This window comes from Rhinatrema bivittatum, chromosome 3, assembly GCF_901001135.1.
Source record: "Rhinatrema bivittatum chromosome 3, aRhiBiv1.1, whole genome shotgun sequence".
In the NCBI taxonomy this organism is placed as follows: Eukaryota; Metazoa; Chordata; class Amphibia; order Gymnophiona; family Rhinatrematidae; genus Rhinatrema; species Rhinatrema bivittatum.
Genome location: NC_042617.1, coordinates 409,645,037 through 409,670,564, shown reverse-complemented (window position 1 = coordinate 409,670,564; position 25,528 = coordinate 409,645,037). Strand labels below are relative to the sequence as shown.

General features: G+C 41.7%; 1 protein-coding gene across 7 annotated transcripts in view; it reads left to right on the top strand.

Moving 5' to 3' along the window:
* The window catches only part of PRIM2 (DNA primase subunit 2), a 608,800-nt gene that overhangs the window by 409,780 nt on the left and 173,492 nt on the right, over positions 1-25,528 (top strand). For all 7 annotated transcript variants that reach the window (XR_003855666.1, XM_029595680.1, XM_029595675.1 and 4 more), the window contains one exon: positions 20,742-20,814. Coding sequence is in view for 6 of the 7 variants with exons in the window: in XM_029595680.1 (XP_029451540.1) it covers positions 20,742-20,814 (73 nt within the window). In the remaining variant the exon portion in view is untranslated. The remainder of the gene's footprint in view (positions 1-20,741; positions 20,815-25,528) is intronic.

Sequence of the window (25,528 nt, the reverse complement as noted above, 5' to 3'; positions counted from 1 at the left end):
CTATAGCCTGTGAATAAAGCTAAAATTAACTTTAAAATATAGGGCATTGTGGATCATGTGATGTGGTGGACCCGGATGGATGCGCAAGTCTGGCCTCCGGGTGTCATACCCTACCTATCGAATGCCTTCGCTGATAGATACTGTATTTTTTCTTTCTGTAGCAAACAGCAGGCTCCAATAGTTTATGGACAGATTTATCATGTGATTTCCAAAAGTAATGTCCAACAGATTATCCCGGAAAGAGATGGAGAAGCTGTGTCAGTCCAATTGCAAAATGGCTGCCACAAAGGAGAATACACTGCCACTCTTGGTGAAGGACGCAAATGTGGCCCTTCTTACTGAAGCAGTTGTGGCTGCACTGAGTAGCAAATTTGATGCGACCTCAGCTCAAATCGCAGAAGTTCACTTTTCCATAGTGGAATATGGTTGCTCCTGGATATGGTGGAGGGCTGAATCAGAGCAGTAGAGGATGATTCTGTGGCGGCTGCAACAAAAATTCAACAGCTAGAGAAATTGTTAACCGAATAGTCCAACAAGCTGGAGAACTTGGAAAACCACTCTAGGTGAAGAAACGTACAAGTGGTAGGTATCCCAGAATCGATAAAAGAGAAAATGCTGAAGCCTAATCTCGAATGTGAGTTGGCTAAAGCACTAAACATTCTGGCGGAACATGGGCCTATAATTATTGAACGTGTGCATTGCTTAGGAGGAATCGCTGCAGGAAGAACCTGGTCTAGGATGGTGATTTTTAAGCTCTTTAATTATGCACAAAAAGTGGAAATTCTACAGGCGTACCATGAAACCAAGGAGCTCCGGCTGTTTGACCAGCATATCCTATTGTTTTAAGATTTCTCAACCCGAGTCTCCCTACAGCGGAATGAATTTGCCCTGATGTGCTCGACCTTGGTGAACAGGCAGATCCGCTTTACACTCCACTCGGAGCATCCGTGAACAACCATGTTCCCTCGGAATATTGCTCAGTGCAGTATTCTTTCTTTGACACCACACTGGATTTATTAAGATCCTGCAGTCAGTGTGCCCTTATGGCTAAAGCAGACATCTAGTCTGCATTCAGGTTGCGGTGTCCATCTATTCGGTTTCCAATTTGAGGGCAGTTTTTACTATGACAAGTGTTTGCCAATGGTATGTTCAATTTTGTGCACCTATTTTGAGACCTTCAGTACCTTCCTTCATTGGGCAACTGAGGAGGCTTCTGGGCTAGCATCCTATACATAGGAAAAAAAAGGGTTTGCTGGAATGCATTAAGCTGTTCCACGCGTATTGCAAACTGGCGAGCAGATTTGGTGTCCCTTGGCCTGGTAACTGTCCTCACTTTCCTAGGGATCAAGCTTGACTCCGTGCATATGCAATCCAGACACTCAGGTGACAAGTTAACAAAATTGTCAGAACTGGCAGTATCCAACTTGCACAGCAGGAAAGTCACGCTGAGGCACATAGGCAGCATAGGCAGCATCGCCTTCGCTGTACAGGTTATTCCCATCCCCTCTGCATGTTGCCAGTGTGGCAGTCCCGGTGATGGCATCACTCCCACCCGATTGGCCCGGCGTCGGGAGTGGTGATGTCATCAAGACACGCCCCAATGCTGGGTCACTCGATTGGCTTGGGGGGGGGGGGGGGTAGCGCACGTCACTGACATCGGTGGGAGGGCAGCCAGCGGGCAATTTAAACCAGCAAGCCCCCCTTGGTCCAGCTTCTTCCTTCTTGGTTCCCTGAACAGAGCTGTTTCCCCTCCTGCCCCCCCTCCCCCTTGAGTAGATATTTATGTATTAGATAGCAGGTTTTTCATCTATCTGTTAATCTGTCGCGGCGGCAGCAACCAAGTAAAGGAGAGCATTTGTAAATGCAGAAGCATTAGAAGGAAACTGGAAGATGCCGATATGTATGTGAGAGGCCTAAGGGCCCTCACTCGCTTGCCATGGATGATCAATGTTGGGCCCGGGCTCAGGGGCTTGCTTTGTGGGGGCCCAAGCCGAGATCCCATCCGGTGCTTGGCGGTCACGATGCCTGTCCCAGGGGCTCGCTGGGTGTGAGACCTCACGGTTCTGCTTGGGTGGAAATTAGAGTTATTGGCAGCTTCCCAGCTGCAGTTTTGCAAACATTGAATGGACTCGATGCCTAATTAGACTCCCATGTTAGGGATTCTAATAAATGAATGTGATCTTTGCATCCAAATTATGTGTCGTGTCTTCCTTGTGTGTAAGGGGTGGAATTCAGTCGGGCTGGGGGCGAATTTGAGTCCATGGGTTTCTGGGCTGACTGGTTATAAAGGCCACTCACCACGCCCTTACCTGATTATCCAGGTTGAGCTGGTGGTCACAGTAAAGGCTAAATTGCAAACCCTATCACACATTGCTGTTTTTAAGTCTTAACCAATTTTTTTCTCTTGCAATCAGTTTCCTCAATCAGGCATTCTACCAGTGCTGAGAGGGAATTTATTTTTGTTTTAATGGATTTACTCTGAATATCATCAGATTACTGATGAAAAAGCTTAGCTCTTGAAATGTAAGCAATTGGGCCTCATATACAAAAATAGCAATAATGCCAAGCCTTGTGGGAATCTGTAGAATGGGTCCCTAGCTGGAGTTAAGAAATATCCCATAACTATTTCCCCATGAAAAAGAAGCAAATTCGCAATAGTAAAGCTGATATACTTATCCCTGTAAATCTCCACAGTGTGTCCTATAACACTGAGTGGGTCATATCTGTCAAAGGTGACTAATAAATCTAGCAGTCATCATGGAAATCTGATAGGAATCCGAGTGAGATCTCATTTTACATATAGCGTTTTTTCAAGGCCATGTTGATGTCTGAAAGAATTCTAAAATATTTAAGATATTTCAATGCTGTTGATACTGCTTAACATACTGGCTAGCATATGTGATGTTGTGATTGCAGAGAAATATTTGATTTTCAGCATTCAGGAGCAATTAGTGGTTGGCTGGATTTAACTGGTCAAGGTGGCTGTATGTTATTTTTTTTAAAGGTGAATTTTAAAAGCCTGACGTGTGCCAAAACAGGGAGATATATGAATATGTTGGGCTGGTGCGAGCTGAGCAGATTTTAAAAGCCACCCAAGTACGCACGTATCTCCGGCTGCACGCACAAATGAAAAGTTCCAAAAAAGGGTAGTGGCGTGGTCTGTGCAGGGCATGGGTGTTCCTGGATTTCAATTTCAAATTCACATGTAAATACATGCACAGGTGCATGCTGCAGTCCCCTGCCGCTTAAATATACTTTTGCTATGGATGCATGGAAGTAATAAAATAAAAAAACCTAGGCATGTCAGCAGGGTTTTAAAGGTTGGGGCTAACAGGGGGGAAAGGAGGCTATTAAACTAGTAGGGTTTGAAAGTCCTATCCCTTGCCTGGGTGAACAGGGAACAAACTGGGAAATCTGGTGATTGTGTCAGCACGTGTCTATTAAAATCCCCCGCTTGTGCAGTTGAAGCAGCATTTCCGTGCATATGTGCACCCCTACTTAAAATAGTGAGCACATTCAGCTTATTTTGTAACATGCGCATATATGCGAGTATGTTTTAAAAAGGCTGAGTTCCTGGGCACGAGCTGGCAAACGTGCACATGTGCACCCGCACGCCAGTATTAAAGTTACCGTGCCTGATATTGTAGAGACTAGGAAAAAAACGTTATTCAATTTTACGTTTGTCGTGTTTAAAAAGCACTTATTTTGCTCAGGTTGTTTTCATATTCCTTGCTGAAATTGTGAATGGAAAACTAATAACCTTGACAAGTATTAGTTAATGGGGAAATGGTTTCCTGCAGTATTTGCATAAGTTAAGTCTTTTATTTTTTTACATTTTAAATATGATCTTTGGCCCAATTACGTTTGAACATTGTAAATTATTTATTCATGCTAAACTGTGCTTGTTAGCAATGTTGCTTGCTCAAGGTACAAGACAGATGGGCTTGCAATTACTGACTGCTGTGCCTATATGCTGCATTTTTATAATAAAAGCAGAGGACAGTAGTCTGTTTCCACTGCAGGGTGATCATTGGGAATTTTTATTTGACTGCTTTTTTTTTCCCCCAAACATTTCTCTGTGGTCGAAAGAAATAAATGTTGCTACAGATCATGATCAATAGCAATAGGTGTTATATGTAAAGGGCCAGAAGTAAGTTTCTCATAAAAAGTGCAAAAAGTCTTCAAATCTACCGTATTTTCCGGCGTATAAGACGACTTTTTAACCCAAGAAAATCTTCTCAAAAGTCGGGGGTCGTCTTATACGCCGGGTATCGTCATATAGGGCACACCTGCTCTCTGACCAGTTTCTCTCAATCACACACATGCATTCTCTCACTTACAGGCTGGCTGGCTGGCTGCTTCTCTCTCTCTCTCTCACTCACTTCCACTTCCCCCCCCCCCCCCGAGAACAAATAGTAGCTGTAGCCCCCGCAGGCCAAGAAAGAAGAATCCCATCGGCCGCAGGAGGCTCATGGTGCTGTCTCCTTTCCCTATTATCAGCTGCTTCGATTGCTCGGGGGCCGCTGCTGCTGTCGCCGCTGCTATTTTTCATGCGGCACGGCTTTCTCCTTCCCGCGCACCGCACTGCCGTTGCCGCTGGGCTATCAGCACGTTCAAGCCCAGCGGGAACGGCAGCGGTGCAAAAAAAAAAAAAAAGCTGTGGCATCCGCGGCTGGCCTTTTCTTCTTCCCGCCCCCCCCCCCCCCCTTTGAACCGGAACAGGAAGTGATGCGCGGGAAGAAAGAGCCGTGCCGCGTGAAAAAATAGCGGCGACAGCAGCATCGGCCCCCGAGCAGTCGAAGGAGCTGGTAATCGGGAAAGGAGACAGCAGCATGAGCCTCCCGCGGCCGATGGGTTTCTTCTTTCTTGGCCTGCGGGGGCTGGAGGAGGAAGCTGCTGCAGCTACTATTTGTGCTCGGTGGGGGGGGGGAGTGGAAGTGAGTGAGAGAGAGAGAGAAGCAGCCAGCCTGTGTGTAAGTGAGAGAATGCATTTGATTGAGAGCATGTGTGTGATTGAGAGAAACTGGTCAGCGAGCTCATGTGTGTGTGTATATGTGAGAGACAATGAAAGTGACTGCTCAGAGGGATGAATGATGTGTATGTGAGTGTGAGAGAGAGAAAAAGCATGGAAGTGAGAAATCTGGGTATGTGAGAAAGCATGGGAGTAAGAAGCCTGATTATGTGAGAGAGAGCATGGGAGCGGGAGGGCTGTGTGTGTGTGTGCGTGCATGAGAGAGAGACTGGTTGATAAGGTGACGGTGTGTGTGAGAGAAAGAGACTGGTGTGTGTGAATGTGAGAGAAAGAATGTGATTCAGGGAATGAGAAGCCTGTGCACGTGGAGAGCAAGCATGGAAATGAGAGAGACTGGTGTGTGTGTGTGTGTGAGACAGAGAAAGTGATTATGAGAGTGAGAAGCCCGTATATGTACGGTAAGCAGAACACGGGAGTGGGAAGCCTGTGTGTGTGTATGGCATGAGAGAAACTGTTCAGGAAGGTGTCTGGTGTGTGTGTCAAAGACTGTTTGGGAAATGATTGGTGTGTGAGAGACAGAAACTGGTCATGGGGGCATGACTGGTATGGTGTGTGTGTGAGAGACATGGGCCCTAAGGAAGAGGACCATGAGTATAGAGCTTAGCCATTACTGCTGCTTCTGGTGTGTGCTACGGCCTGCATGGAAGAGGAGTAGGAGAGCTGCTGGAGGGGGTAAGTAAAGGTGGCTTTTAAAGTTTATTTTTCTTGATTGACTGCCATTTTAATTATTTAATATTATGTGATGTGTCTGCTTTTTTGAAATATTTTATTGGTGTTTGGAGAATGTTTAATAGTTTTTATGAGTTTTTAATTGTTGGATGTTATTCTGTTCATAGCTGTTTTGAAACATTTATTCTGCTTATTAGTATAGTTTTACAATTATTTCTGTGTGGGGATCTATAGCTGCTTGCTAGTTCTGTTTTCCTAATAAGAGGTGTATTGGTTTTTAGGGCCTGATATATGGTATTTGTAGTGTTGCCTTTTCATAGATAGGCTTGCTCCTGTTTGAGTGTAAAATTATTTTTTTTCTTAAAAATATGTATAAAAAAGGGGGGGTCGTCTTATACGCCCAGTCGTCTTATATGCCGGAAAATACGGTATTTATTTTCACAATTATCAAATAGAGTATATTTTGCCCAAAGATTTCAGGAAGGAAAATAATTTGCTGAAAATTATGCCAGCAAAATCTTCCACAAAAAGATTGTGGTTCTTTTGCCAAAATTTTCACAGTTCTTAAATTTAACACAAATTCCAGTGTTCTTCAAATCAGTTTTGTTTGCACGTTTTTCTGAGGAATATTTTTCCCTTCCAAAGAAGCTACTGTTTAATATGATTGTAGGTACTCTCAAAATAAGTGTATCTTTGTACACAGTTAATTGGAGTGCCTACTTCTTTAAGAGACTTTAACTTGAAGATCTGAAAGAATTTGATCAAGAAAAAAACTAGAATGAGAAGTACTGGAATTATCTGTTAACCCTTTTAGAGGTCTGATCTGTCCAAGTTTTACCACAAATCATAAAGTGGTGTTAACTATACTCAAAAAAGATGATTATTCCAAAAATTATTTGATCATTGAGTGAAAGATAGGAATACTCATCACATACACTGCACATGTATATGTAGAAAGGAATCACGCAACACACCACAGGAGTGTCCTTTAGCTCGTCATTGTGTACACAGAACTGAAGATATATTTTTATTAACTTTGGGGCTAATGTAATATCAAGCGTGAAAAACCATGCGTCCAAATTGGGTGCACATTTTTCCAAAGTGCACACACCCTCTCCTGGGGGTCCGATGCAATTGGCAAATGAGTTGCTGCGCTAAAAAGGATGTGCTAGAGATAAATTGTGTGTCCCCAGGGCATCCACAGCATTGGGCACCCAGGAGATGTGGCTGTGCGTGGATTAGAAAACCAAACACTCAATTAACAAATGTCCAATTTTCCTAACCTGCGCACAGCCACAAATTGAGCGTCTGTTTCCTAACCTGACAGACATCAAGATTTTTTTTTTCATGCTGCTTCCTGTGGTTACTTTTATTTAGAATTGACGGTACTAAGTAGGAGGCACCACAGAAAAGCAGTAATTTCTGCTTTTTTTTTTTTGAGCCCTTGATGCATGTCAAGACTTAATGCCAGTTGGGGGGTTGGCGTTAATTCTTGCGAGTAAAAACATGCACATCAGACGCATGGTGATGTTTTTGCATTGTAGGAAATAGCTAATAGCCACATCTCCATGGCATTTACATGTGATGAGTGCTATTAGCTACGAGCATGTTTGGCTGTACGTTAATCCCCTTTTTTCATTGAGTGTTAGCCTAGCATGTCCAAAACGCGCATCCAATCATGGGCTAACCTGTGCGGTAGCCTGAGCGCACAAAATTGCATCGATCCCCTTATGTGTTAAGACTCCCCTTCTCACAACTTGAGTACTAAACATCTGGTAAAGTTCAGACCTACAAGACTGTGCACAAACTTAATCTAAAGGGCTCTTTCCCCCTACATTAGAACAGTGCACTAGAAATAAATTCAGAATAAGCTGAATTTGTAGGTTGGTGTAAATAGCTGAATACAACAAATTTAAGATTAATCTCACAAGTATCTCCAGAATGGGACCTTTTATTTGTGCATTATCTTGGGCAGGCTTATCTTGGAAAGATAGTGAATAAATAATAAATTATATGAGCATTTAAATATGGTTCATTTTTGAAGTAGTCAAAATAAGACTTTAGTTTTTCCGTGACTTCAGTTTGTATCAAGACCTGAAAACAAATCCTGTGATGCTTATGCTGCCACATGAAATGGAAATGGCTCTTTTTAAATCCTTTTTTAAATCTAAGACCTATACAAGCATATCTTCTAGATGTATTAGATATTAGAGCACCACTCCATTAAATCCTGAGCACACATTCTAACCTGAAATAAAATCCTTCCCAGTATTCCAGTTGAGTAGGTTTAGATAGGAATTAATAAAGGTGTGGAATGAAGTTCATTTGCCTGTAGTAGGGCTCCCAGTACTCTGTTTTTATTGATGAACACAAATTGAGTTCAAGACTGAATTGCAGATGGATTTATTTTTATCCTGTGGTTTATGAGTGCATCTGAAGGATATGATTGAGAAAGTGCAGGCATGTCGTTAATTTTCATCCTTTGTTTTGGGTTTTTAAACTTATTTTAAAAATACTTATTTGAAGGCAGCTTATACACTGATTCTTATTTACAAATATCCACACCAAAAAGCCAGAAAAGATAAAATGAAGAGAAATATAGACATGAGAGCATTAAAAAATGAATACTTTAAAACCAAAAGCCCCACATGTAAGTAATCTGTGTACAAGATCCTTTGTAGGAAATACATTAGACTCATCTTATGGATTACAGATACATTTATTCTCACAGGACAAGCAGGATGGTAGTCCTCACATATAGGTGACATCACAGGATGGAGCCCAATCACGAAACACTTTTGTCAAAGTTTCTAGAACTTTGACTGGCCCCTACTGGGCATGCCCAGCATGGCACTAACCCGGCAGCCAGCAGGGGTCCCCCTTCAGTCTTCTTTTTTCCGCGCAGCAGTAGCCACGCGGTTAAGGAGCTCCACAGAGATTCCTGACAGCAATTTTCCTCACGGAATTATTAAAAAGTTTCATACATCACAGGGGTTTCTCCTTCAAATTTTTGACTCCGCTGTACTCTGGTAAGTTTTTACCCGTTTTCGGTCGATTCCTGTCTAGTTTGGCCCTCGCGGCCTACTGGCCGTCGACCGTACCGCGGCTCGAGTTTTTCATGGCCATGGCCTTGGGGTTCTGTCGGTGCCCGGACTGCAATCGCACCATGTCCATAACAGACCCTCATAAGGTCTGTGTAATGTGTCTCGGATGTGAGCACGATGTCCTCACCTGCACCAAATGTGCCCTAATGACACCAAAAGGTCGCAAGGCCAGAATGGAGAAGATGGAACTGCATCGACATCGACAGAACTGGCACAGTCAACTTCGCGCCAGTATCAACCACCGGCCAGTGACCATCCGGCATTGACGACTTCTCGGCCTTCATCTCCCTCTACTCCCCCTCAGGACCAAGGGGATCATAGAGAGCGACATCGCCATTGACATCGGAAGTCTTGGACCATCGAGGGAGCGAAATCGTCTGAGCTGCCGTTGAAGAAAACCCGTCCAGAAAAGGCACCGACCTTTTCGGCGACCGGGTCACCGAGGCAACCCTCACCCGAAAGGGGATTGGAAGCTGTGACTCCGCCTTTAACGGTGGTCCCTCCAGCTATGCCTCTGCCGCCTCCTTCTGTTCTGGAGCCAGGGCTACTTGCTTCAGGGCTCCGAGAAGAACTAGACCGGCTGGTTCAGGAGGCCATCGACAAGGTGATGCATCGACTCCAAGTTCCTCCAGCACCGACACCAGTACCGATCATGGAACCAACCACTGACCCGATTCCGGCAGTGTTGGCATCACTACTCTTGAAAATGGAAGTGCTCATCGCCGCTTTTCCACCGATGGATCCCGGGTCACCAATGGCTCCAGTGCCCTCTCCGCTTACCTTGTCATCGGGAGGGGAAACACCGTTCCGCATCCCTCCATCGGGAGTCCTACCGACGCCTCAGCCATCGATGCTGATACGTCCAGTGCCATCGATCCATTCATCGATGCCCTCAATGCCTGCACCGGTGCCTCCAATTATTCCTTCGATTCCTTCGGAGCCTAGACCAGGACCTTCAGGGATTCCACCGTCCCATCCCCCTAGGGCTCCTAGAGGGGCAGATGCCGATCCCTACGATACCTGGACAGATGATCTTTCACCAGACACCGATGACCTGCCTTCACCACCTTCTCCTTCTGAAAGCAGAAAGCGTTCTCCTCCAGAGGACCTTTCCTTCACAACCATGATCATGAACCATGATCCCGATAGCACCTCACTGGCCTCGCAAAGTGTGGTTTCCAGTACTTCAGGATCTCTCCATTCGCAGGCACATTCCCTTGGGAAAGGACCCGCTTATTATTACGCAAACTGACTGGTTCCTACGCCACCCCAATCTTCAAGCCTTGTCCCTGACGGCATGGATGTTGAAAGGTTAATCCTTCAGCCACTTAACCTTTCTGAATCAGTTTCCCGTTTCCTGATTGCTTCACGGAAGCCTTCCACGAGAAAATCTTATTCTTACAAATGGAACTGGTTTCAGTCATGGTGCTCTTCTCAATCCCTTGACCCCTCTACCTGTCCAATCATGAAGTTTCTGGACTATCTCTGGCCCTTGTCGGAGTCAGGTCTAAAAACTTCCTCCATCAGAATGCATGTTAGTGAGGTGGCTGCCTTCCATAAAGGTGTTGGGGATGTTCCCATATTAGTACAACCCCTTGTAACACGTTTTCTGAAGGGCTTGTTTCACCTCAAGCCTCCACTGCGTCCTCCGGCCCCTTCTTGGGACCTCAGCCTTGTTTTAGGAAGGCTCATGAAACCACCATTCGAGCCTCTCCAATCCTGTGAACTTCGCTATCTCACATGGAAAGTGATTTTACTTTTGGCAATCAATTCAGCTCGCAGAGTTACTGAGATACAGGCCCTAGTTACCTATCCGCCTTACACTAAACTTCTGCAGGACCGGGCAGTACTCCGCACTCACCCTAAATTCTTGCCTAAGGTAGTATCAGAGTTCTCAATCAATCCATTATACTACCTACCTTTTTTCCTAGGCCCCATTCCAATCCAGGAGAGCAGGCTCTGCATACCCTTGACTGTAAACGTGCTCTAGCGTTCTACCTAGACCATACAGCTGCCCACAGGAAAAGCACTTAATTGTTTGTCTCTTTCCATTCCATCAAATTGGGGCAGCCTGTGGGTAAGCAGACTCTCTCCTCCTGGTTAGCGGACTGCGTATCCTTTTGCTATCAGCAAGCAGGCATTCTACTTCAAGACCGTGTTAAAGCACACTCTGCGAGGGCCATGGCGACTTCAGTAGCACACCTACGATCGGTGCCGCTTCCTGACATTTGCAGGGCTGCCACCTGGAGTTCTCTCCATACCTTTACAGCCCACTATTGCTTGGACAAGGCCGGAAGACAAGATTCCATCTTCGGCCAATCTGTCCTGCATAACCTATTCACAATTTGACGTACTAACACCCTTCCGCCTGCCCGTTAGGGTTCAGGATGCCCTCTACCAAATTCTACCCTGGTTATTGTGTCTGTTGCATGTCTTTGGGTACATTTGGTGCATACTCTGACATCCTCAGCTCCATACTCATCCATATGTGAGGACTACCATCCTGCTTGTCCTGTGAGAAAGCAAATGTTGCTTACCTGTAACAGGTGTTCTCACAGGACAGCAGGATGTTAGTCCTCACGAAACCCGCCCACCGCCCCGTGGTGTTGGGTTTGTTACATTTCTTATTTTATTTTTCGGCACTTCCTGTAGCTTTTTAAACAAGACTGAAGGGGGACCCCTGCTGGCTGCAGGGTTGGTGCCATGCTGGGCATGCCCAGTAGGGCCAGTCAAAGCTCTAGAAACTTTGACAAAAGTGTTTCGTGATTGGGCTCCATCCTGTGATGTCACCCATATGTGAGGACTAACATCCTGCTGTCCTGTGAGAAACACCTGTTACAGGTAAGCAACATTTTGCTTTATATGCTTAAAGCAGAAAGATCACAAATTATGGTGTATGTTCAATTAATCCAACATACATTATGCTGAAATTACACAATATAAAACAATTAACTGTCATCCATATTAAGTATAAGTAATATAGAAACAATTAGAACATCTAGTGCAGTCAGTACCTATTACCTATAAATGAACAAGAACATAACTACAAAAATAGGGCCACAGTTTTAATTGTTCCAAATACTATTCTATATTTTCCTAGTGTTCCAACCCAAGAGTCTTTAAGTACTTGAAATTAAAGGCAATTATTCCAATCTAGCTAAACCAAGATAAGTAGGTGGTACCACAGAATCTGTCAGAATTCACTCATCTGCTGAAATTCCCTTGTTGCTTGAAGAACAGACATTAAACTTGAAAAACTTGTTTAAAAAGCCATGTCTTCATTATTTTTGTTAAAGATGGTTAGCTCTTTAGTCTGTATGTTAGATCTTTAGCCCTGTATTTTGTCTTGATTAGATTGTAAGCTCTACAGTAAAGGGACTGTCTCTTATATGTTTTTGTTCTGGTGACAATCAGGGAGTAGTCGTTATAAACAGGCAGTGTATGTTGAGTAGCACTATGAAAGTGGTAAGTAGTAATAATAGTAGTTTAGTCTTCTGAGCTGCAACTGGGATATCTTCCCATAATTAAGCTAGATAACAGAAAGAGCCTTATGATGTGTACAGGCTAACTTGGCCCCTTTCAGAGGTGGAACTGTTAGCAAGGTGCCTTTTGACAACTTAAGGCTCTGAGGTATGTAATGTCTCGGCCGGTTATGGTGAGGCCCATGATTGGCTGCACATAACCCTGATACTGCCGGGCTCTAAAGATGATCCCCAGACACTCTCGTGGCCAGGATGTCATCCGTATATTCCGGGCCCATTGCAACGTATTTATTTATGACGTACCTCTCTCTAAGCACGTGCATGGGCATTCTGCCCCTTATTAAGGCTCTGAGGCGGGAAAAGACCCTTGGGCGCCCAGTGATAATGGCATGGCTGGGTATTTAAACCCCAGCCATGCTTCTAGCCCTCACCGCAGCAACAGATCTTCCTGCTTACTGCAGCATGTGTTGCTTCAGTGTTACTGATCCTGCCTATCTTGTCTTGTCTAGCCTGCTTGGCCTCATCCAGCTGGTCCAGCCTAGTCTCATCCAGAGTCCCTTGCCTCATTCTGCCTGCCCTGTCTATTCCAGTCCATTTTGCCTTCCTTCCAACCCTGCCTAAGCCAGTCCTTTGCTTGTCTGCCTGGTATTGACCCCTGCTATGATCCCAGGCTACTCTCTTGCCTGCCACCTGCCACGGATCTGGTCTATGCTTCGCTCACTGTCTGCCCTGACCCTTGGCCCAGACTAGGTAACTGCTCGCTGTCTGCCCTGACCTCAGTCCGCCCCTGAATTCTCCCTTTCTGACCACACCTAGAGACACTCGCCTAAGTCTTGCCTGCTCCTGGAACCCAAAGGCTCAACCTGCGGGAATAGGGATGGCATAGGTGAAGGTCCAACTCAGTCCTGCCCAAGGATGTGTCTGCCAGCTATCAGCGTGGGCCTAGTAGGTTCACCTGCTAGGCTGTGTCAACTACGTCATAGCATGAGAGCTCACATCCATTAAAATTTGCTGAGGCCATGAGCTTGGTGGACCCATCTCCCGCTCAGGCCATTGCTGGGCTGCCACTCCAGATACAACTACAACAGGACTGGTTGAAATTTCTGGCAGACCAAGGCTTGGCCCGGCTATCTCAGCAGCAGCAGGAGCTTATTAATGACGTAATTGGCCTGCTACACAGCCTTTCATTTCTTGTGGTCACCATGCAGACCCCAGTATCAGCACTGGCACATACACATGATCCTGTGACTTCTCCTACCACCATTGTTACAAGACCATGCCACAACTTCTGTCTCCTCCCAGAGTGCTGAGGATTCATAAACCAGTGTAGCATACAGTTTTAACTCCAGGCAGCCAAGTTTCACTCAGAATTAGTTACCTACATCCTCTCCTTGCTTGTTCCCCTCTTTGGGAACATGATGTCCCACTATTTAGGAATCTGGATAATTTTCTTCAATAATTCTTATATTTGATGAACCAGGGCATGCCACATCCACAGCCAGAGAATTACTGCAAATTCTTTATGGTACTCGCATGGTGGGTGAGTATGTGGTACACTTTTGTACCCAGGCCTCAGAGTTTCACTGGGATGAGAATGGTCCAGATGGCCATCTCCTGGCAAGGATTGTCTGGAATAATGAAAATTAAGCTGGTCGGCCAAGATATTCCACCCACATTGGAGGGCCTCATTGTCCTGGCCATCAGAGTAGATTTGAGATTCCAGGAGCTGGCTCGGGAGAAAAGAGTATCCAATCGACCTGTCCACTTGTTCTCATAACCTCAGGCTTCCCTGCTGTCATCCTGGGTACCCCATGACACCTGTCGCCACTGAAAAACCCATGCAGTTGGGTCTCCCAACTCTCGAATGAAGAGAAGCAGAGATGGAGGCAGCATAACTTCTATCTCTACTGTGCGGGTGCAGGGGCATTTCACCAGCCATTGCCCTGAGAAGATGAAAAAGTTCTCCAACCTAGGTGTGGTTGGAGAGATAGTCCTATGGCAAACTGTCTCCTCTTAGAAAGCTGGTGGTCCCTATTTGCTTCACCTTCAGGGAGGCTACTGTTCAAACTGAGGCTTTGCCAAATTCCGGAGTGGGTGTCATTTTTATCTAGGAGTCGTTACTTTGTTAGTATAACTGGCCCACCATTACCTTGACTGCAGCCTGCATCAACACAGTCTACAGGGAACCTCTGTCCAGCTATTTGACCATAGTTACCTTACCCATCACCATGTAGACTCGCCTTCATCAGGAAAGTATTGAGTTACATATACTACCCAGAGTGGTCAATTCTGTCATTCTCAGGTTGCCCTGAATCCGATTTCACCAACCTGCTATAGATTGGGGTATGTTACAAATTACTCATTGGGGCTCCTGCCATGAGCATTGCTCTGCTTGGATCCTGCCTCCAGTCATGCTGGCTCAAACAACCTGGCTGATCTACAGGACCTGCCACCCCTGTACCCAGCCATCACCAACATATGCAGCAAGCAACCACCTAAGACCATACTTTCTTATAGATCAGATGACCTCCCGGTGGGGGGCAGGACCCAACCATTGTCCACATCTGAGACAGAAGTCACGCAGTCATTTAAACCTCTCAAACTAGAGTACCTATGAGATCTCTGTCCCGTCCACTTGGATTCCCCAGTCCTTTATCTTGGAGGTAGAAGCTGCTACCATTGGGGTAGGAGCTGTCCTCGCTCAACAGGAGGACCAAGGGACTCGTGCCATGCACTCATTTCTCCAAAGGATTCTCAACTGTAACTGAAGGCCAGTGGGCTGATGTCCTTACATGAGCTCCCAGAACCAAAGATTCCTTGGAACTTCCTCTTGTACCTAAATTTTAGCTGCCAAGCCCCCCAGATGGTAAAAATCTCCCATTGTCATTTCCCCCAGTAGCCTATGCCAAGAGGCCTGGGGAGGGAGTTTAGAAGGGGGGGGGGGTACTGTAACATTTTGGCTAGTCATGGGGAGGCTTGCAACCGGCCATACTTACCCACAGCATTGTCGGACCCTAAAGGTGCTCTCCAGATTCTTTCACGGCCAGGATGCCATCAGCATGCTTCGGGCCCGTCATAACATGCCTCTCCCTAGGCGTGCACGCACTCCACTCCCTTATTAAGGCTCTGCAGCAGGAAAAGACCCTTAGGCACCCAATGATGACATTGATACAGTTGGGTATTTAAACCCCAGCCACGCTCCTAGCCCTCACCTCAGCAACAGGACATTTTATTTACGGCAGTGTTTGTTGCTCCAGCATTCCTGATCCTTCCTTGCTCCAGTGATCCTGCCTGCTCAGCCTCATCCAACCTGCCTTGCCTTGCCTCGTTCAGTTTTCATTGCTTCGTTCAGTCTTCCTTGCCTTATCCTGCCTGCCCTGTCTATTCCAGTCCACCTTGCCTTACTTCCAACCTTGCCCTGTTACAGTCCTTTGCTTATCTGCCTGGTATTGACCCCTGGTATTGATCCTTGCTATGGACTCTGACTACAATCTAGCTTGCCGCCTGCCACGGAACTCGACTATGCTTTGCTCACTGCCTGCCCTGACCCTTTGCCCAAACCAGGTAACTATCTGCTTGCTGCCTGTCCCTGACCTTAGCCTGTCGCTGGACTGCTGCTTTCTGATCAGCCTTAGGGACACTTGTCTAATTCCTGCCGGCCCTTGGAACCCAAAGGCTCAAACTGTGAGGAATGGGCCTGGCATAGGTGAAGGTCCATCTCTGTCCCGTCAAAGGGCGTGTCCGCCAGCTGTCTGTTTGAAGCTAGTAGCTTTGCCTACTAGGCTACGTCAACCACGTCACAGCATAAGGACTCACTTCCATTACATAGTAGAACATATTCTTCTAAAAGACTGGATGTATGTCAGACTATTCACATGTATGTTTTAAAAGCTAACAAGTTTTTATACTGTACCTGTCACAATAATGCATTATTTAAATAGTTCAAACGTCAGAATTGTTGAGTTCCTGTTAATCTACAGGGTATTTCTTTTCATATGTGGTGGGAGTGCAGATACATACCAATTTTTGAGGAAGTGATTTCTGAATGGTTAAATAGCATACAGTTGTTTACAGAACATTGACTTTTTAACTAAGATTTTAAAAACCACATATAATTTTTGGAATTCAGGTTACTTTAATTCATAAATTGTTGAAAAGATATTTAAAGCTGGAAGTTGTTAAAAGCTATGGTCCTGCACTGATGGAGAAAGCATACTATGGGATGAACTGTTGGTGGAGAAAGTATCAGGCTTTATAGTGGATATACCGTATATGCAAATTCTCTTGCTGTCTCTTCCCTGTTTATATAAAGAATGTGAAATACATTTTCCTAATCTGCCAAACTAGAGCCTGGTTAGTTTTGAACATGGACTTTTGTGAAATTTTGTGTATGTGATGAAGCAAGACCACCATTAAAATATGGTGTTGATATATTGATGTGATCAGCACATCAATTATATATGTTGAACTTATCTTAATAACGAAAGAGTGAAGCGGTGTTCTCAGACACGGGTCCCTGTTTCGAAATTATTCTATGGAGAAAAAAGTAACGTTTCAACATTTAAATAATCTATAAGAAGAAGTAGTTTTGAGCAGAGTGCATCCCCCTGATGCAGGATTTTGAAACAGGGACCCGTGTCGTAACACTGCTTTACTCATTCATTATTAAAATAAGTTCATTTTTAAGTACATAAATATAAAAAGAAGAAAAAAGTTTGATCATTGGCCTATGATTAAATGTAAGGCAAAGAAGGTATTTTGCTTGCCGGGTATGCCTATTATGATGGGCACAAAAGAAGGATAAAAATACTTGGCTGTGAAGGATTTGTGGTGTTTATTTGTTATATTCAGTATTCACCAATTGTAAAAACTTGGGAAAATATTACTTAGTTAGATCAAATGTATCTTTTAGTTTAACCTTCAGTTAGTTTGACATAATGCAGTAGTAATCTATTCTTATTTATTTCTGGTGTATGTATAATGCATATATATATATGATTGAGATTTGAGTGCTTATGTTGGTTGTCATATTTTATGTAGTGTTCACAAATATTAATTCAACTGTAGTAATAATATATTACTGTATATAGTAATATTTGTCTGATACCTGTCCAATAAATTTTAGAAAAAGCATCCTCTCTGTCATAGTTACTATTTCCATGCAGATTACATTTCTAAAATTAACTGTAAACAACCATGACTTACCTGAAGCTAATATTTTTTCCTTCATAATGAAAGGCAACAGTAGTGAATTTTTTGAAAAAGGAAGCAGCAAAATTGAAGTTTCATATTCAGTAAACTCCTTAAGAATATAACAATGCAAAATATGCCATGCCGAGTCCATCAAGCCCAGCATCCTGTCTCTGACAGTTGCCAATCTGGATCACAAGTATCTTTGCGATCCTAAAGAGCAGATCCATTTCTTATTGCTCACTCCCAGAAAAGAGCTTAAACCGGTCTTGAACCAGCAGACTGCTAGGGTGAGTGGCTGGAGCTTTGTAATTGAACCACAGTGGCAAACCCATTAATGTAGATCTGCTTTCATGTAATTCCCATTTGATTGGTTCAAAGCTTCCCTTTTATGAACTATTCCCTATTGAGAGCATAACTGATATATTGGTGCTTTTATCATTCTCATTTTCCAGCAAAGAGAGTTTAACAGGTGAGTTGATCTTAAGTCTTAAATAATTAGTTAAATTAGGACAACCAGTTGAGCCTTCCAGTAGTTAAGTTCTGTGTTTTAAATTGCAAAATCAGGAAAACTTACTTTGGTTAAATGATTCAAATACATCAACTTCATCTATATTTTTCTACCATCCATGGAGTATGCTGTAAATTGCTAAAAATCTGTTGGGCTGTGTTAAGGGAAAAACTAAAGCACAGCATGGAAGCAATTAATTGTTTTCTCCTGTCTTGTTTGTTTCTTTCAGCTATTGGTTTGATTTAATTGAGTTTAAAGCGAAGCCAACTTAACATACAGTTTGTCTTTTGGGGTTTATTGAAAACTATTTTTTTTAAAACAAAATAAAAAATGAGCAAGTTTTACATGAGGCATTATATTAGCTTTGAGTGTGTTGTAAAATTGCTAGCATGTTCAGCATTAGAGTGTAGTTTTTCCATTCAGTAATAAACACACAGTAGACTATCTCAAAAGGGTTCAGTCTCTGTAGTGTGTGCACTATTTAGCACATTGTGGCAAGATTTGCTTTGTAAAATGTTTTGGAACACAAGTAGGGTTTTTCTTTCTTTAGTTTAAGTGAAATGGAGGAACTCAAATGAATAATTTTTTTGTGACAACAGAAGTTGAATTGTCAATGTTGATTCATCTTTATAGCTTACATAAACTTATATGAAATGGATAAAATGGTGTTTGAAGAGAAAATATTAAATTATAGGAACCAAAAATAATTTGCAACAGTATTTTATTCCTTGTATGTCTTGTCTGTCTCAGTATTTTAGTTCTTGATTCAGAATTAATATAATTTCAGTGTTCAGGAGTCTAAATATTGGATAATCAAAATGTAAGCTTTCCTATTTCTTGATTGTATAGTATCCTCTATCTTTTAGTTCTATGATTCCTTTATTTTTTTAAAAGCAATTTATTTGAATTTGATTCCAAGATAAACTTAGAATACTAAAGAAAACAGTAAAATATAAAATTAAATTAATTAAATATACAATATAACTTGGATATAGGTAGTTGGATTCACTGTCAAGAGCCCTAAAAAAAATGGTAAAATAAGGAAGTTAACAAGGAGGGATAAAAAGATCATAAAGAAAAAGTGGATGACTGAAAACTAATGGTGCTTAAATTACATCCATATTGGGAATGTATATTATGACATTGTAAGTATTTAATTAATCGCCACATGAAGACTAGAGCTTCGTATTTTAGGGGTTGCATCAAAATCAGACTCAGAAAGGCCCCAAATTATGTTGCGTAAAAAAAAATTAAAACTATCTCCCCCGAAACTTCAAACAAATTTATATGGAAATTTAACGAGAAATACCACATCCAGAGCTTTAGCATCTCCACAAGTTAATGAATGCCTTTCACATGACTGGTATAGTTCTGGACACATCTGGGTACACTCTAGCATTTGTAAACTCTGTATCTTGGGAAAAGAAAATATACAAAGTCCTATTGGTGAGGCTGTGTTTAAAAAGGTTTGGATAAGGTCCTGGAGGAAAAGTCCATTAACAATTATTAAGGATGAGTTGCAGAAATCCACTGCCTATTCTTGTGATAAGCTGCTTGGAATCTATCTGCCCCTTGGGATCCTGCCAGGTACTCATGATCTGGCTTGGCCACTGTTGGAAACGGGATATTGGGCTTGATGGCCCCTTGGTCTGACTCAGTATGGCAAGCCTTATGTTCTTATTTTAATTACCCCCCAACATTGACTGGGTCAGTGTTTCATTGGGACATGATAGAGAAGTTAAGTTTTTAGATGACCTAAATGACTGCTTTATGGAGCAGCTGGTCTTAGAACCAATGAGAGGGGCAGTTAACTTAGATCTAGTCCTCAGTGGAACATATGGCCTGGTCCAAGGGATTATTGTGGTGGGGCCACTAAGCAATAGAGATCATAATGCAATCAAATTTGCATAGTTTCTGAAGGAAGAGCATTAAGAAAAGCTACTGCAGTAAAGTGTAACTTTAAAAAGGGAGATTATGATAGAATGAGGAAATTAGAAAAAAAACTAAAATGATCTGTTGCAAATGTTAAAAGTTTAAAAATACCATCTTGGAAGCACAGACACAATTTTTTCATGCATTAAAAAAGATTGAAGGAAGACCAGATAATGGCCCGATTGCTTTAATAGCAAGGTTAAAGAGGCAATTAAAGCCAAAAGTGCATCATTCAAAAAATGGAGCCAGATGAAGAAAATAGGCAAGACCTCAAGCTCTGGCAGGTTAGGTGTAAATCAGTAGGCCAAGAGGGAATTTGAGAAGAATCTTGCCAGAGAGGCAAAAACTAATAAAAACATTTTTCTAGTACATTCGAAGCAAAAAAGCCTGTGAGGGAATCATTTGGATTGCTAGATGACTAAGGGGTAAAATGGGTGTTCAGGGAGGACAAAAAAATAATAGAAAATCTGAATGAATTATTTGTCTCAGCCTTTGTACCAATGTGGATTTTATGGGGTCTGAACTTCCCCCAGTTAATAGTTTTCTTTTTATGAATGGCAGTGTGGGTTGAACACACACATAATTTATCAAAATTAATTGTTTGAAAATGCTGTCTGCAAAGAACAATTACAAATAAGTAATTACCCTTCACTGAACTGCTTGTGTTCGTATTCTTTAATTTTTTAAGACTATTCTTTCTAAAATATTCCAGATGTAAAATAGTACATTTAGATAAAGCCCACTTTTTAAATATGTTTTGTTATATGCATATGCTTTTAAAATGAGGCTCATCAGTGTTAAATGTATATTTTCCTCCGTAGCCATTCTTACCTTGGCCAAGACTACAGCACCCAGAGAAACGCAGGGAAAATCTCATTGGAACAAATTGATGCTGTGAGTAATATGCTGTTTTTTATTTTCACTTTCAAACATTTATAGCATTGTAGAAGAACTAGAATTTAAAGTGCCTAAGTTCCCTTTTTTCTTTAAAAAAAAAAAAAAAAGAAAAAGGTGAGGGAGCCTAAGGAGCATTTTAAAGGGTGATTTATTTTTTTCTGTTAATCTGTTCTAGATATGCTTTCCCTTCACAGTGAGGCTGTGACTTTGGGATTAGAACTGTTCCTGTAGCAGTACAAGTCTTTGAAAATATTGTCCTAAATTTCATTTGTTGTTCTCCCCCCCTTTCTACCATTTTTTCAGTCTTTTCAAGAAAAAGGGAGAGAGCCAGACCAGTGGAAAGATATGCTTTACATTACAGTCACTTGCTGGACAGTGTTTTACAGGTCTAGTGTCTAAGCAGTAGATCCTTTTTTTTTTTTTTTTAATGCTGTCCTACATATGGAGTGTTGGAAAGAATTGTGTAAAAAAGGTCTTTGTCGATCAGGAAGAAAAATTAATCTCCAGGGAAGGGACAGAAAGCCATTAAATTTGTAACACTGGAAAAAATGGTAATAGCTCAGACAAGTGTGAGAAAACTATGATATTGATTTGATTAGCTACTCACTAAAGTATTGTTAGAGAGTAAGAATCGCTGAGAGGGTTATTCTGGCAAACTAATTGCAATGTGAATCATCAATGGGGATTGTTAGAAGCAATATGCCTTAGAAGCACAGATATATAGCAGGGCAAGAACTCAGTTAATCTGAATCCTGAGGGAGTACTGAAAGAAGGAGATGATTTTGCTTGTGAGTGAACAGAATTTCTAAGTATTGTTTTGTTAAGAAATTTTGTGACTTGAACCTTTTGTGAAATGAGAGAGGTAAATTGATTAATCTATGTAAGATTCTTTAAACAGAAAATTCTAGGCTAATTTTCAGTGTGTGTTTGACTTAAAAGAGACAGCTAGGTTAATTTTCAGTGTCTCCCTCCACAAGTTCTCACTAAATCCAAGCACATTCTTTAATTTTTAGACTTTTATCCAAATTAATATTTTATTCTGCAATCTGCTTAGACTAACAATGTTTTATAGGTGGAATAGAAGAATATTAAATAAATAAAATAAAGAGTGGGAAATCACCAGATCCAGATGGCTTTCACCCCAGAGTTCTGGAAGCACTCAAATAAATTGCAGACCTATTAATAGTAGTTTGTAATGTATCATTAAATTCACCTGTTGTACTGAAGATTGCAGGGTGGCCAATGTAATCCCAATCTTTAAAAAGGGCTCCAGAGAAGATCTTGTAAACTATAGAATGGTGAGCTTGATGGGTTGATAAATATGTGGATAATGGTGAGTCAGTAGATAAAATATATTTGGATTTTCAGAAGACATTTGACAAAATCCTTCATGAGAAACTGCTCAGGAAATAAAAAAAAAAGTCATGGGATAGGGAGTCAGCATTCTACTGTGGATTAGAAACTGGTTAAAAAATAGGAAACAGAAGAGGGCTGAATGGTCAGCTTTCTCAGTGAAGGAAGGTAAATAGTGTTGTACCCCAAGGATCTGTACTAGGACTGGTGCTTTTTAATATATTTATAAATGATCTGAAAAAGGGAGCAACGAGTGAGGTGATTAAATTTGCAGACACAATATTATTCCAAGTTAAAACTCAAGCTGATTTTGAGAAATTGCAAAAAAACTGTGAGACTGGACATCTAATGGCAGATGAAATTTCATGTGGACAAGTGCAAAGTGATGCACTTAGGGGAAAAATAATCCAAAATGCAGTTACATAATGTTAGATCCCACATTGAGTCACTACCCAGGAAAGGGCTAGAGGCATCTTTGTGGACAATATGTTGAAATCCTTGGTTCAGTGTGTAGTGGTGGTAAAAAAAAAACAAATAAAAAGTATTAGGAAAGAAAGGGAGAATAAAAAAGAGAATATCATAATACCTCTATTACTCCATGGTATGACTGAACTTAGAGTTCTGTGTACAGTTTGGTTGCCATGTCTAAAAAAGATAGAACTAGAAAAGATACGGAGAAAGGCAGAAAAATGATGGAACAAGTTCCTCTATGATTAAAGGCTATAGAATTTAGGGCTTTTCAACTTGGAGAAGAGACTGCTGAGGGGAAATATGATGGAGGTCTATAAAATCCTGAGTGGAATGGAATAGGTAAATGCAAATAGGTTTATTCTTTAAAAAATAAAAAGACTAAGGGATACTTCAAGAAGTTAGTAAGTAGCACATTTAAAACAAATCATAGAAAAATATTTTTCACTCCATTTATAATTAATCTCTGGAATTCATTGCCAGAGGATGTGGTAGAGGCAGTTATCATAGCTAGGTTTAAAAAAGATTTTGGCAAGTTCCTGGATGAAAAGTCCATAAACTGATATTAATCAGATAATCTTAAGGAAAGCCACTGCTTATCCATTGGCATAAGCAACATGGAATCTGTCTTCTATTTGGGATCTTGCTAGATACTTGGGACCTTGATTGCCCACTGTTAGGATACTGTGCTTAATGGATCCTTGGTTTGGTGCAATATGGCAGCTCCTGTTTTCTTATGAGATAGACCAGCTTTTAAACTAGATCATGGGGGAAGCTGTCAGTCAATCAAGAAACTCATGGATCTGAATGAGGTATCTTCAAAGGATGCTGGAATAATGGGAAGTTAGAATATCCCAATAAAGAGGTTATGATAAAGGCAGAAATAACCCAGGTGCATTTAAGTAAAGAGCAGACAGATAAATGATTTCAAACTACCAATTTCAACTACTTGGTAGATTGTGAATACTGTTAAAAATGATTTTTTGAAATGTCTGTATGCAAATGCCAGAAGTCTAAAAGAAAATAAAATTAGAGAATTAGAATGTATGGCACTGAACAAAGATATAGACAATAATAAGCATCTCAGAGACCTGGTGAAAGAAGGATAATGAAAGGGACACTCTTATGCCAGGATGCAAATTATAACAAAATGATAGGCCAAATCAAATTGGTGGAGGGATGGCGCTATATGTTAAGGATTGTATAGAGTCAAATGAGAAACACAGTGCACTGTGGAATCTCTATGGATAGAAATTCCCTTTGTGATACAGGAAAGGTATAGCTGTGGAGTATGTATACTATTGTCTGCCAGGCCAGGAAGAAGGGACAGGAGAAGTGAAATTATAACAAAAATTCAGTAAACTAACACATTTTGCATCAAATTAGATTAGGAATTAAGGAGTAGCTTAGTGGTTAGAGCAGCAGGCTTTGAACCAGGGAAGCCAAGGTTCAAATCCCACTGCTGTTCCTTATGACCTTGAGTAAGTCACTTCACCCTTTATTGCCTTAGGTACAAACTAACCCTGATGAATAGGTGATCAAGAAATTTTAATAAATAGAAATTATGAGTCTTGTGGGGACAGGGAAATATCTATAGTACATGGATGTAATCTGCTTGGGAAGTGGCTGAAAGGCAGAATATAAATCAAATAATAAATTGTATGATATTTCAGTTAGCCGGTATTTATTGGGTAAATGTCTCAATGGACATACTAGGGAGGTAAAATTTCCAGATGCTATTAACTGGTTCATGGAACAGCTGGTCCTGTAACTGACGAGCTTGGGGATTACTCTAGATGTAATCCTTACTATCATGCAGGATCTGTTGTGAGAAGTAACAGTGATGGGGCTGCTTGGCAATAGTGATCATAATGTAAATAAATTTAGCATAATCAGAGCATTTAATTAAAGTTAAATGCTATCGCAGTAATTTTCTTTAAACACATAGAAGAAATTATTTAGGGGAAAAAACTAAAGAGTGGTTGCAAAGGTTAAAAGTTTGCATGTGGCATGACACTGTTTAAAAACTATGATATAAGATCAAAATCCAAGGGTAAAAAATGTATCAAACACCAAGATCATTTGTAACAAAAAACCATGATGATAATTCAAAAATATTCCATCTATCAATATAGACGGTGGATTTTAAACCATGCCTTCATGTTCGTCAGCCTGCGCCCAGGGACACGGTCATTTTATAACATGTGCGCATACATTTGCGCATGTTATAAAATAGCCTGGATGCGCATACATATGTGCTTAATTTTAAATGGACACGTGGAATGTGCGCACCTATGCACATCTACCATGTAAGTAGCAAAATTTTACAAGGGATGCACGATGATGCTATTGCTGCTTTTCAGTTTGTTCCCAGTTCACCTAGTTAAGGGATAGGACTTCCAAATCCCCCTAGTTTAATAGCCTCTCTTCCCCCTGTTATCCCTGACCTTCATACCACCCTGCGGTTGCTGAATGATAATGCTATTCAGTATTTTCACTACTTGGGGTCACCTTTAATCATTGATCATTCAGCAACCGCGGGGTGGTATGAAGGTACTTATTTATATATTTAAATTTGTTTGTTCAGTAAGGGTTCTCTGTATTTATAAACCTTTATCTTCTTCACTAGAACATTTTTTCACATATTCTTGCTTTTGTTGTGTGGAATTTATGAGACTGCTTCTTCTGTGATTCATTTTTTGGATTATCATATGTATCTTTTTTTGTTCTGATTTCTCACTGTTTAAAAACACCATCTTGGAATCCCTGACAAGATGTATTCCATGCATTAGAAAAGGTAGAAAGAAGCCCAAATGACTGCCAGCTATTAAAGCCAAAATGTCATCTTTCAAAAACTGGAAAGTGGATCTAAATGAAGAAAATAGGAAAG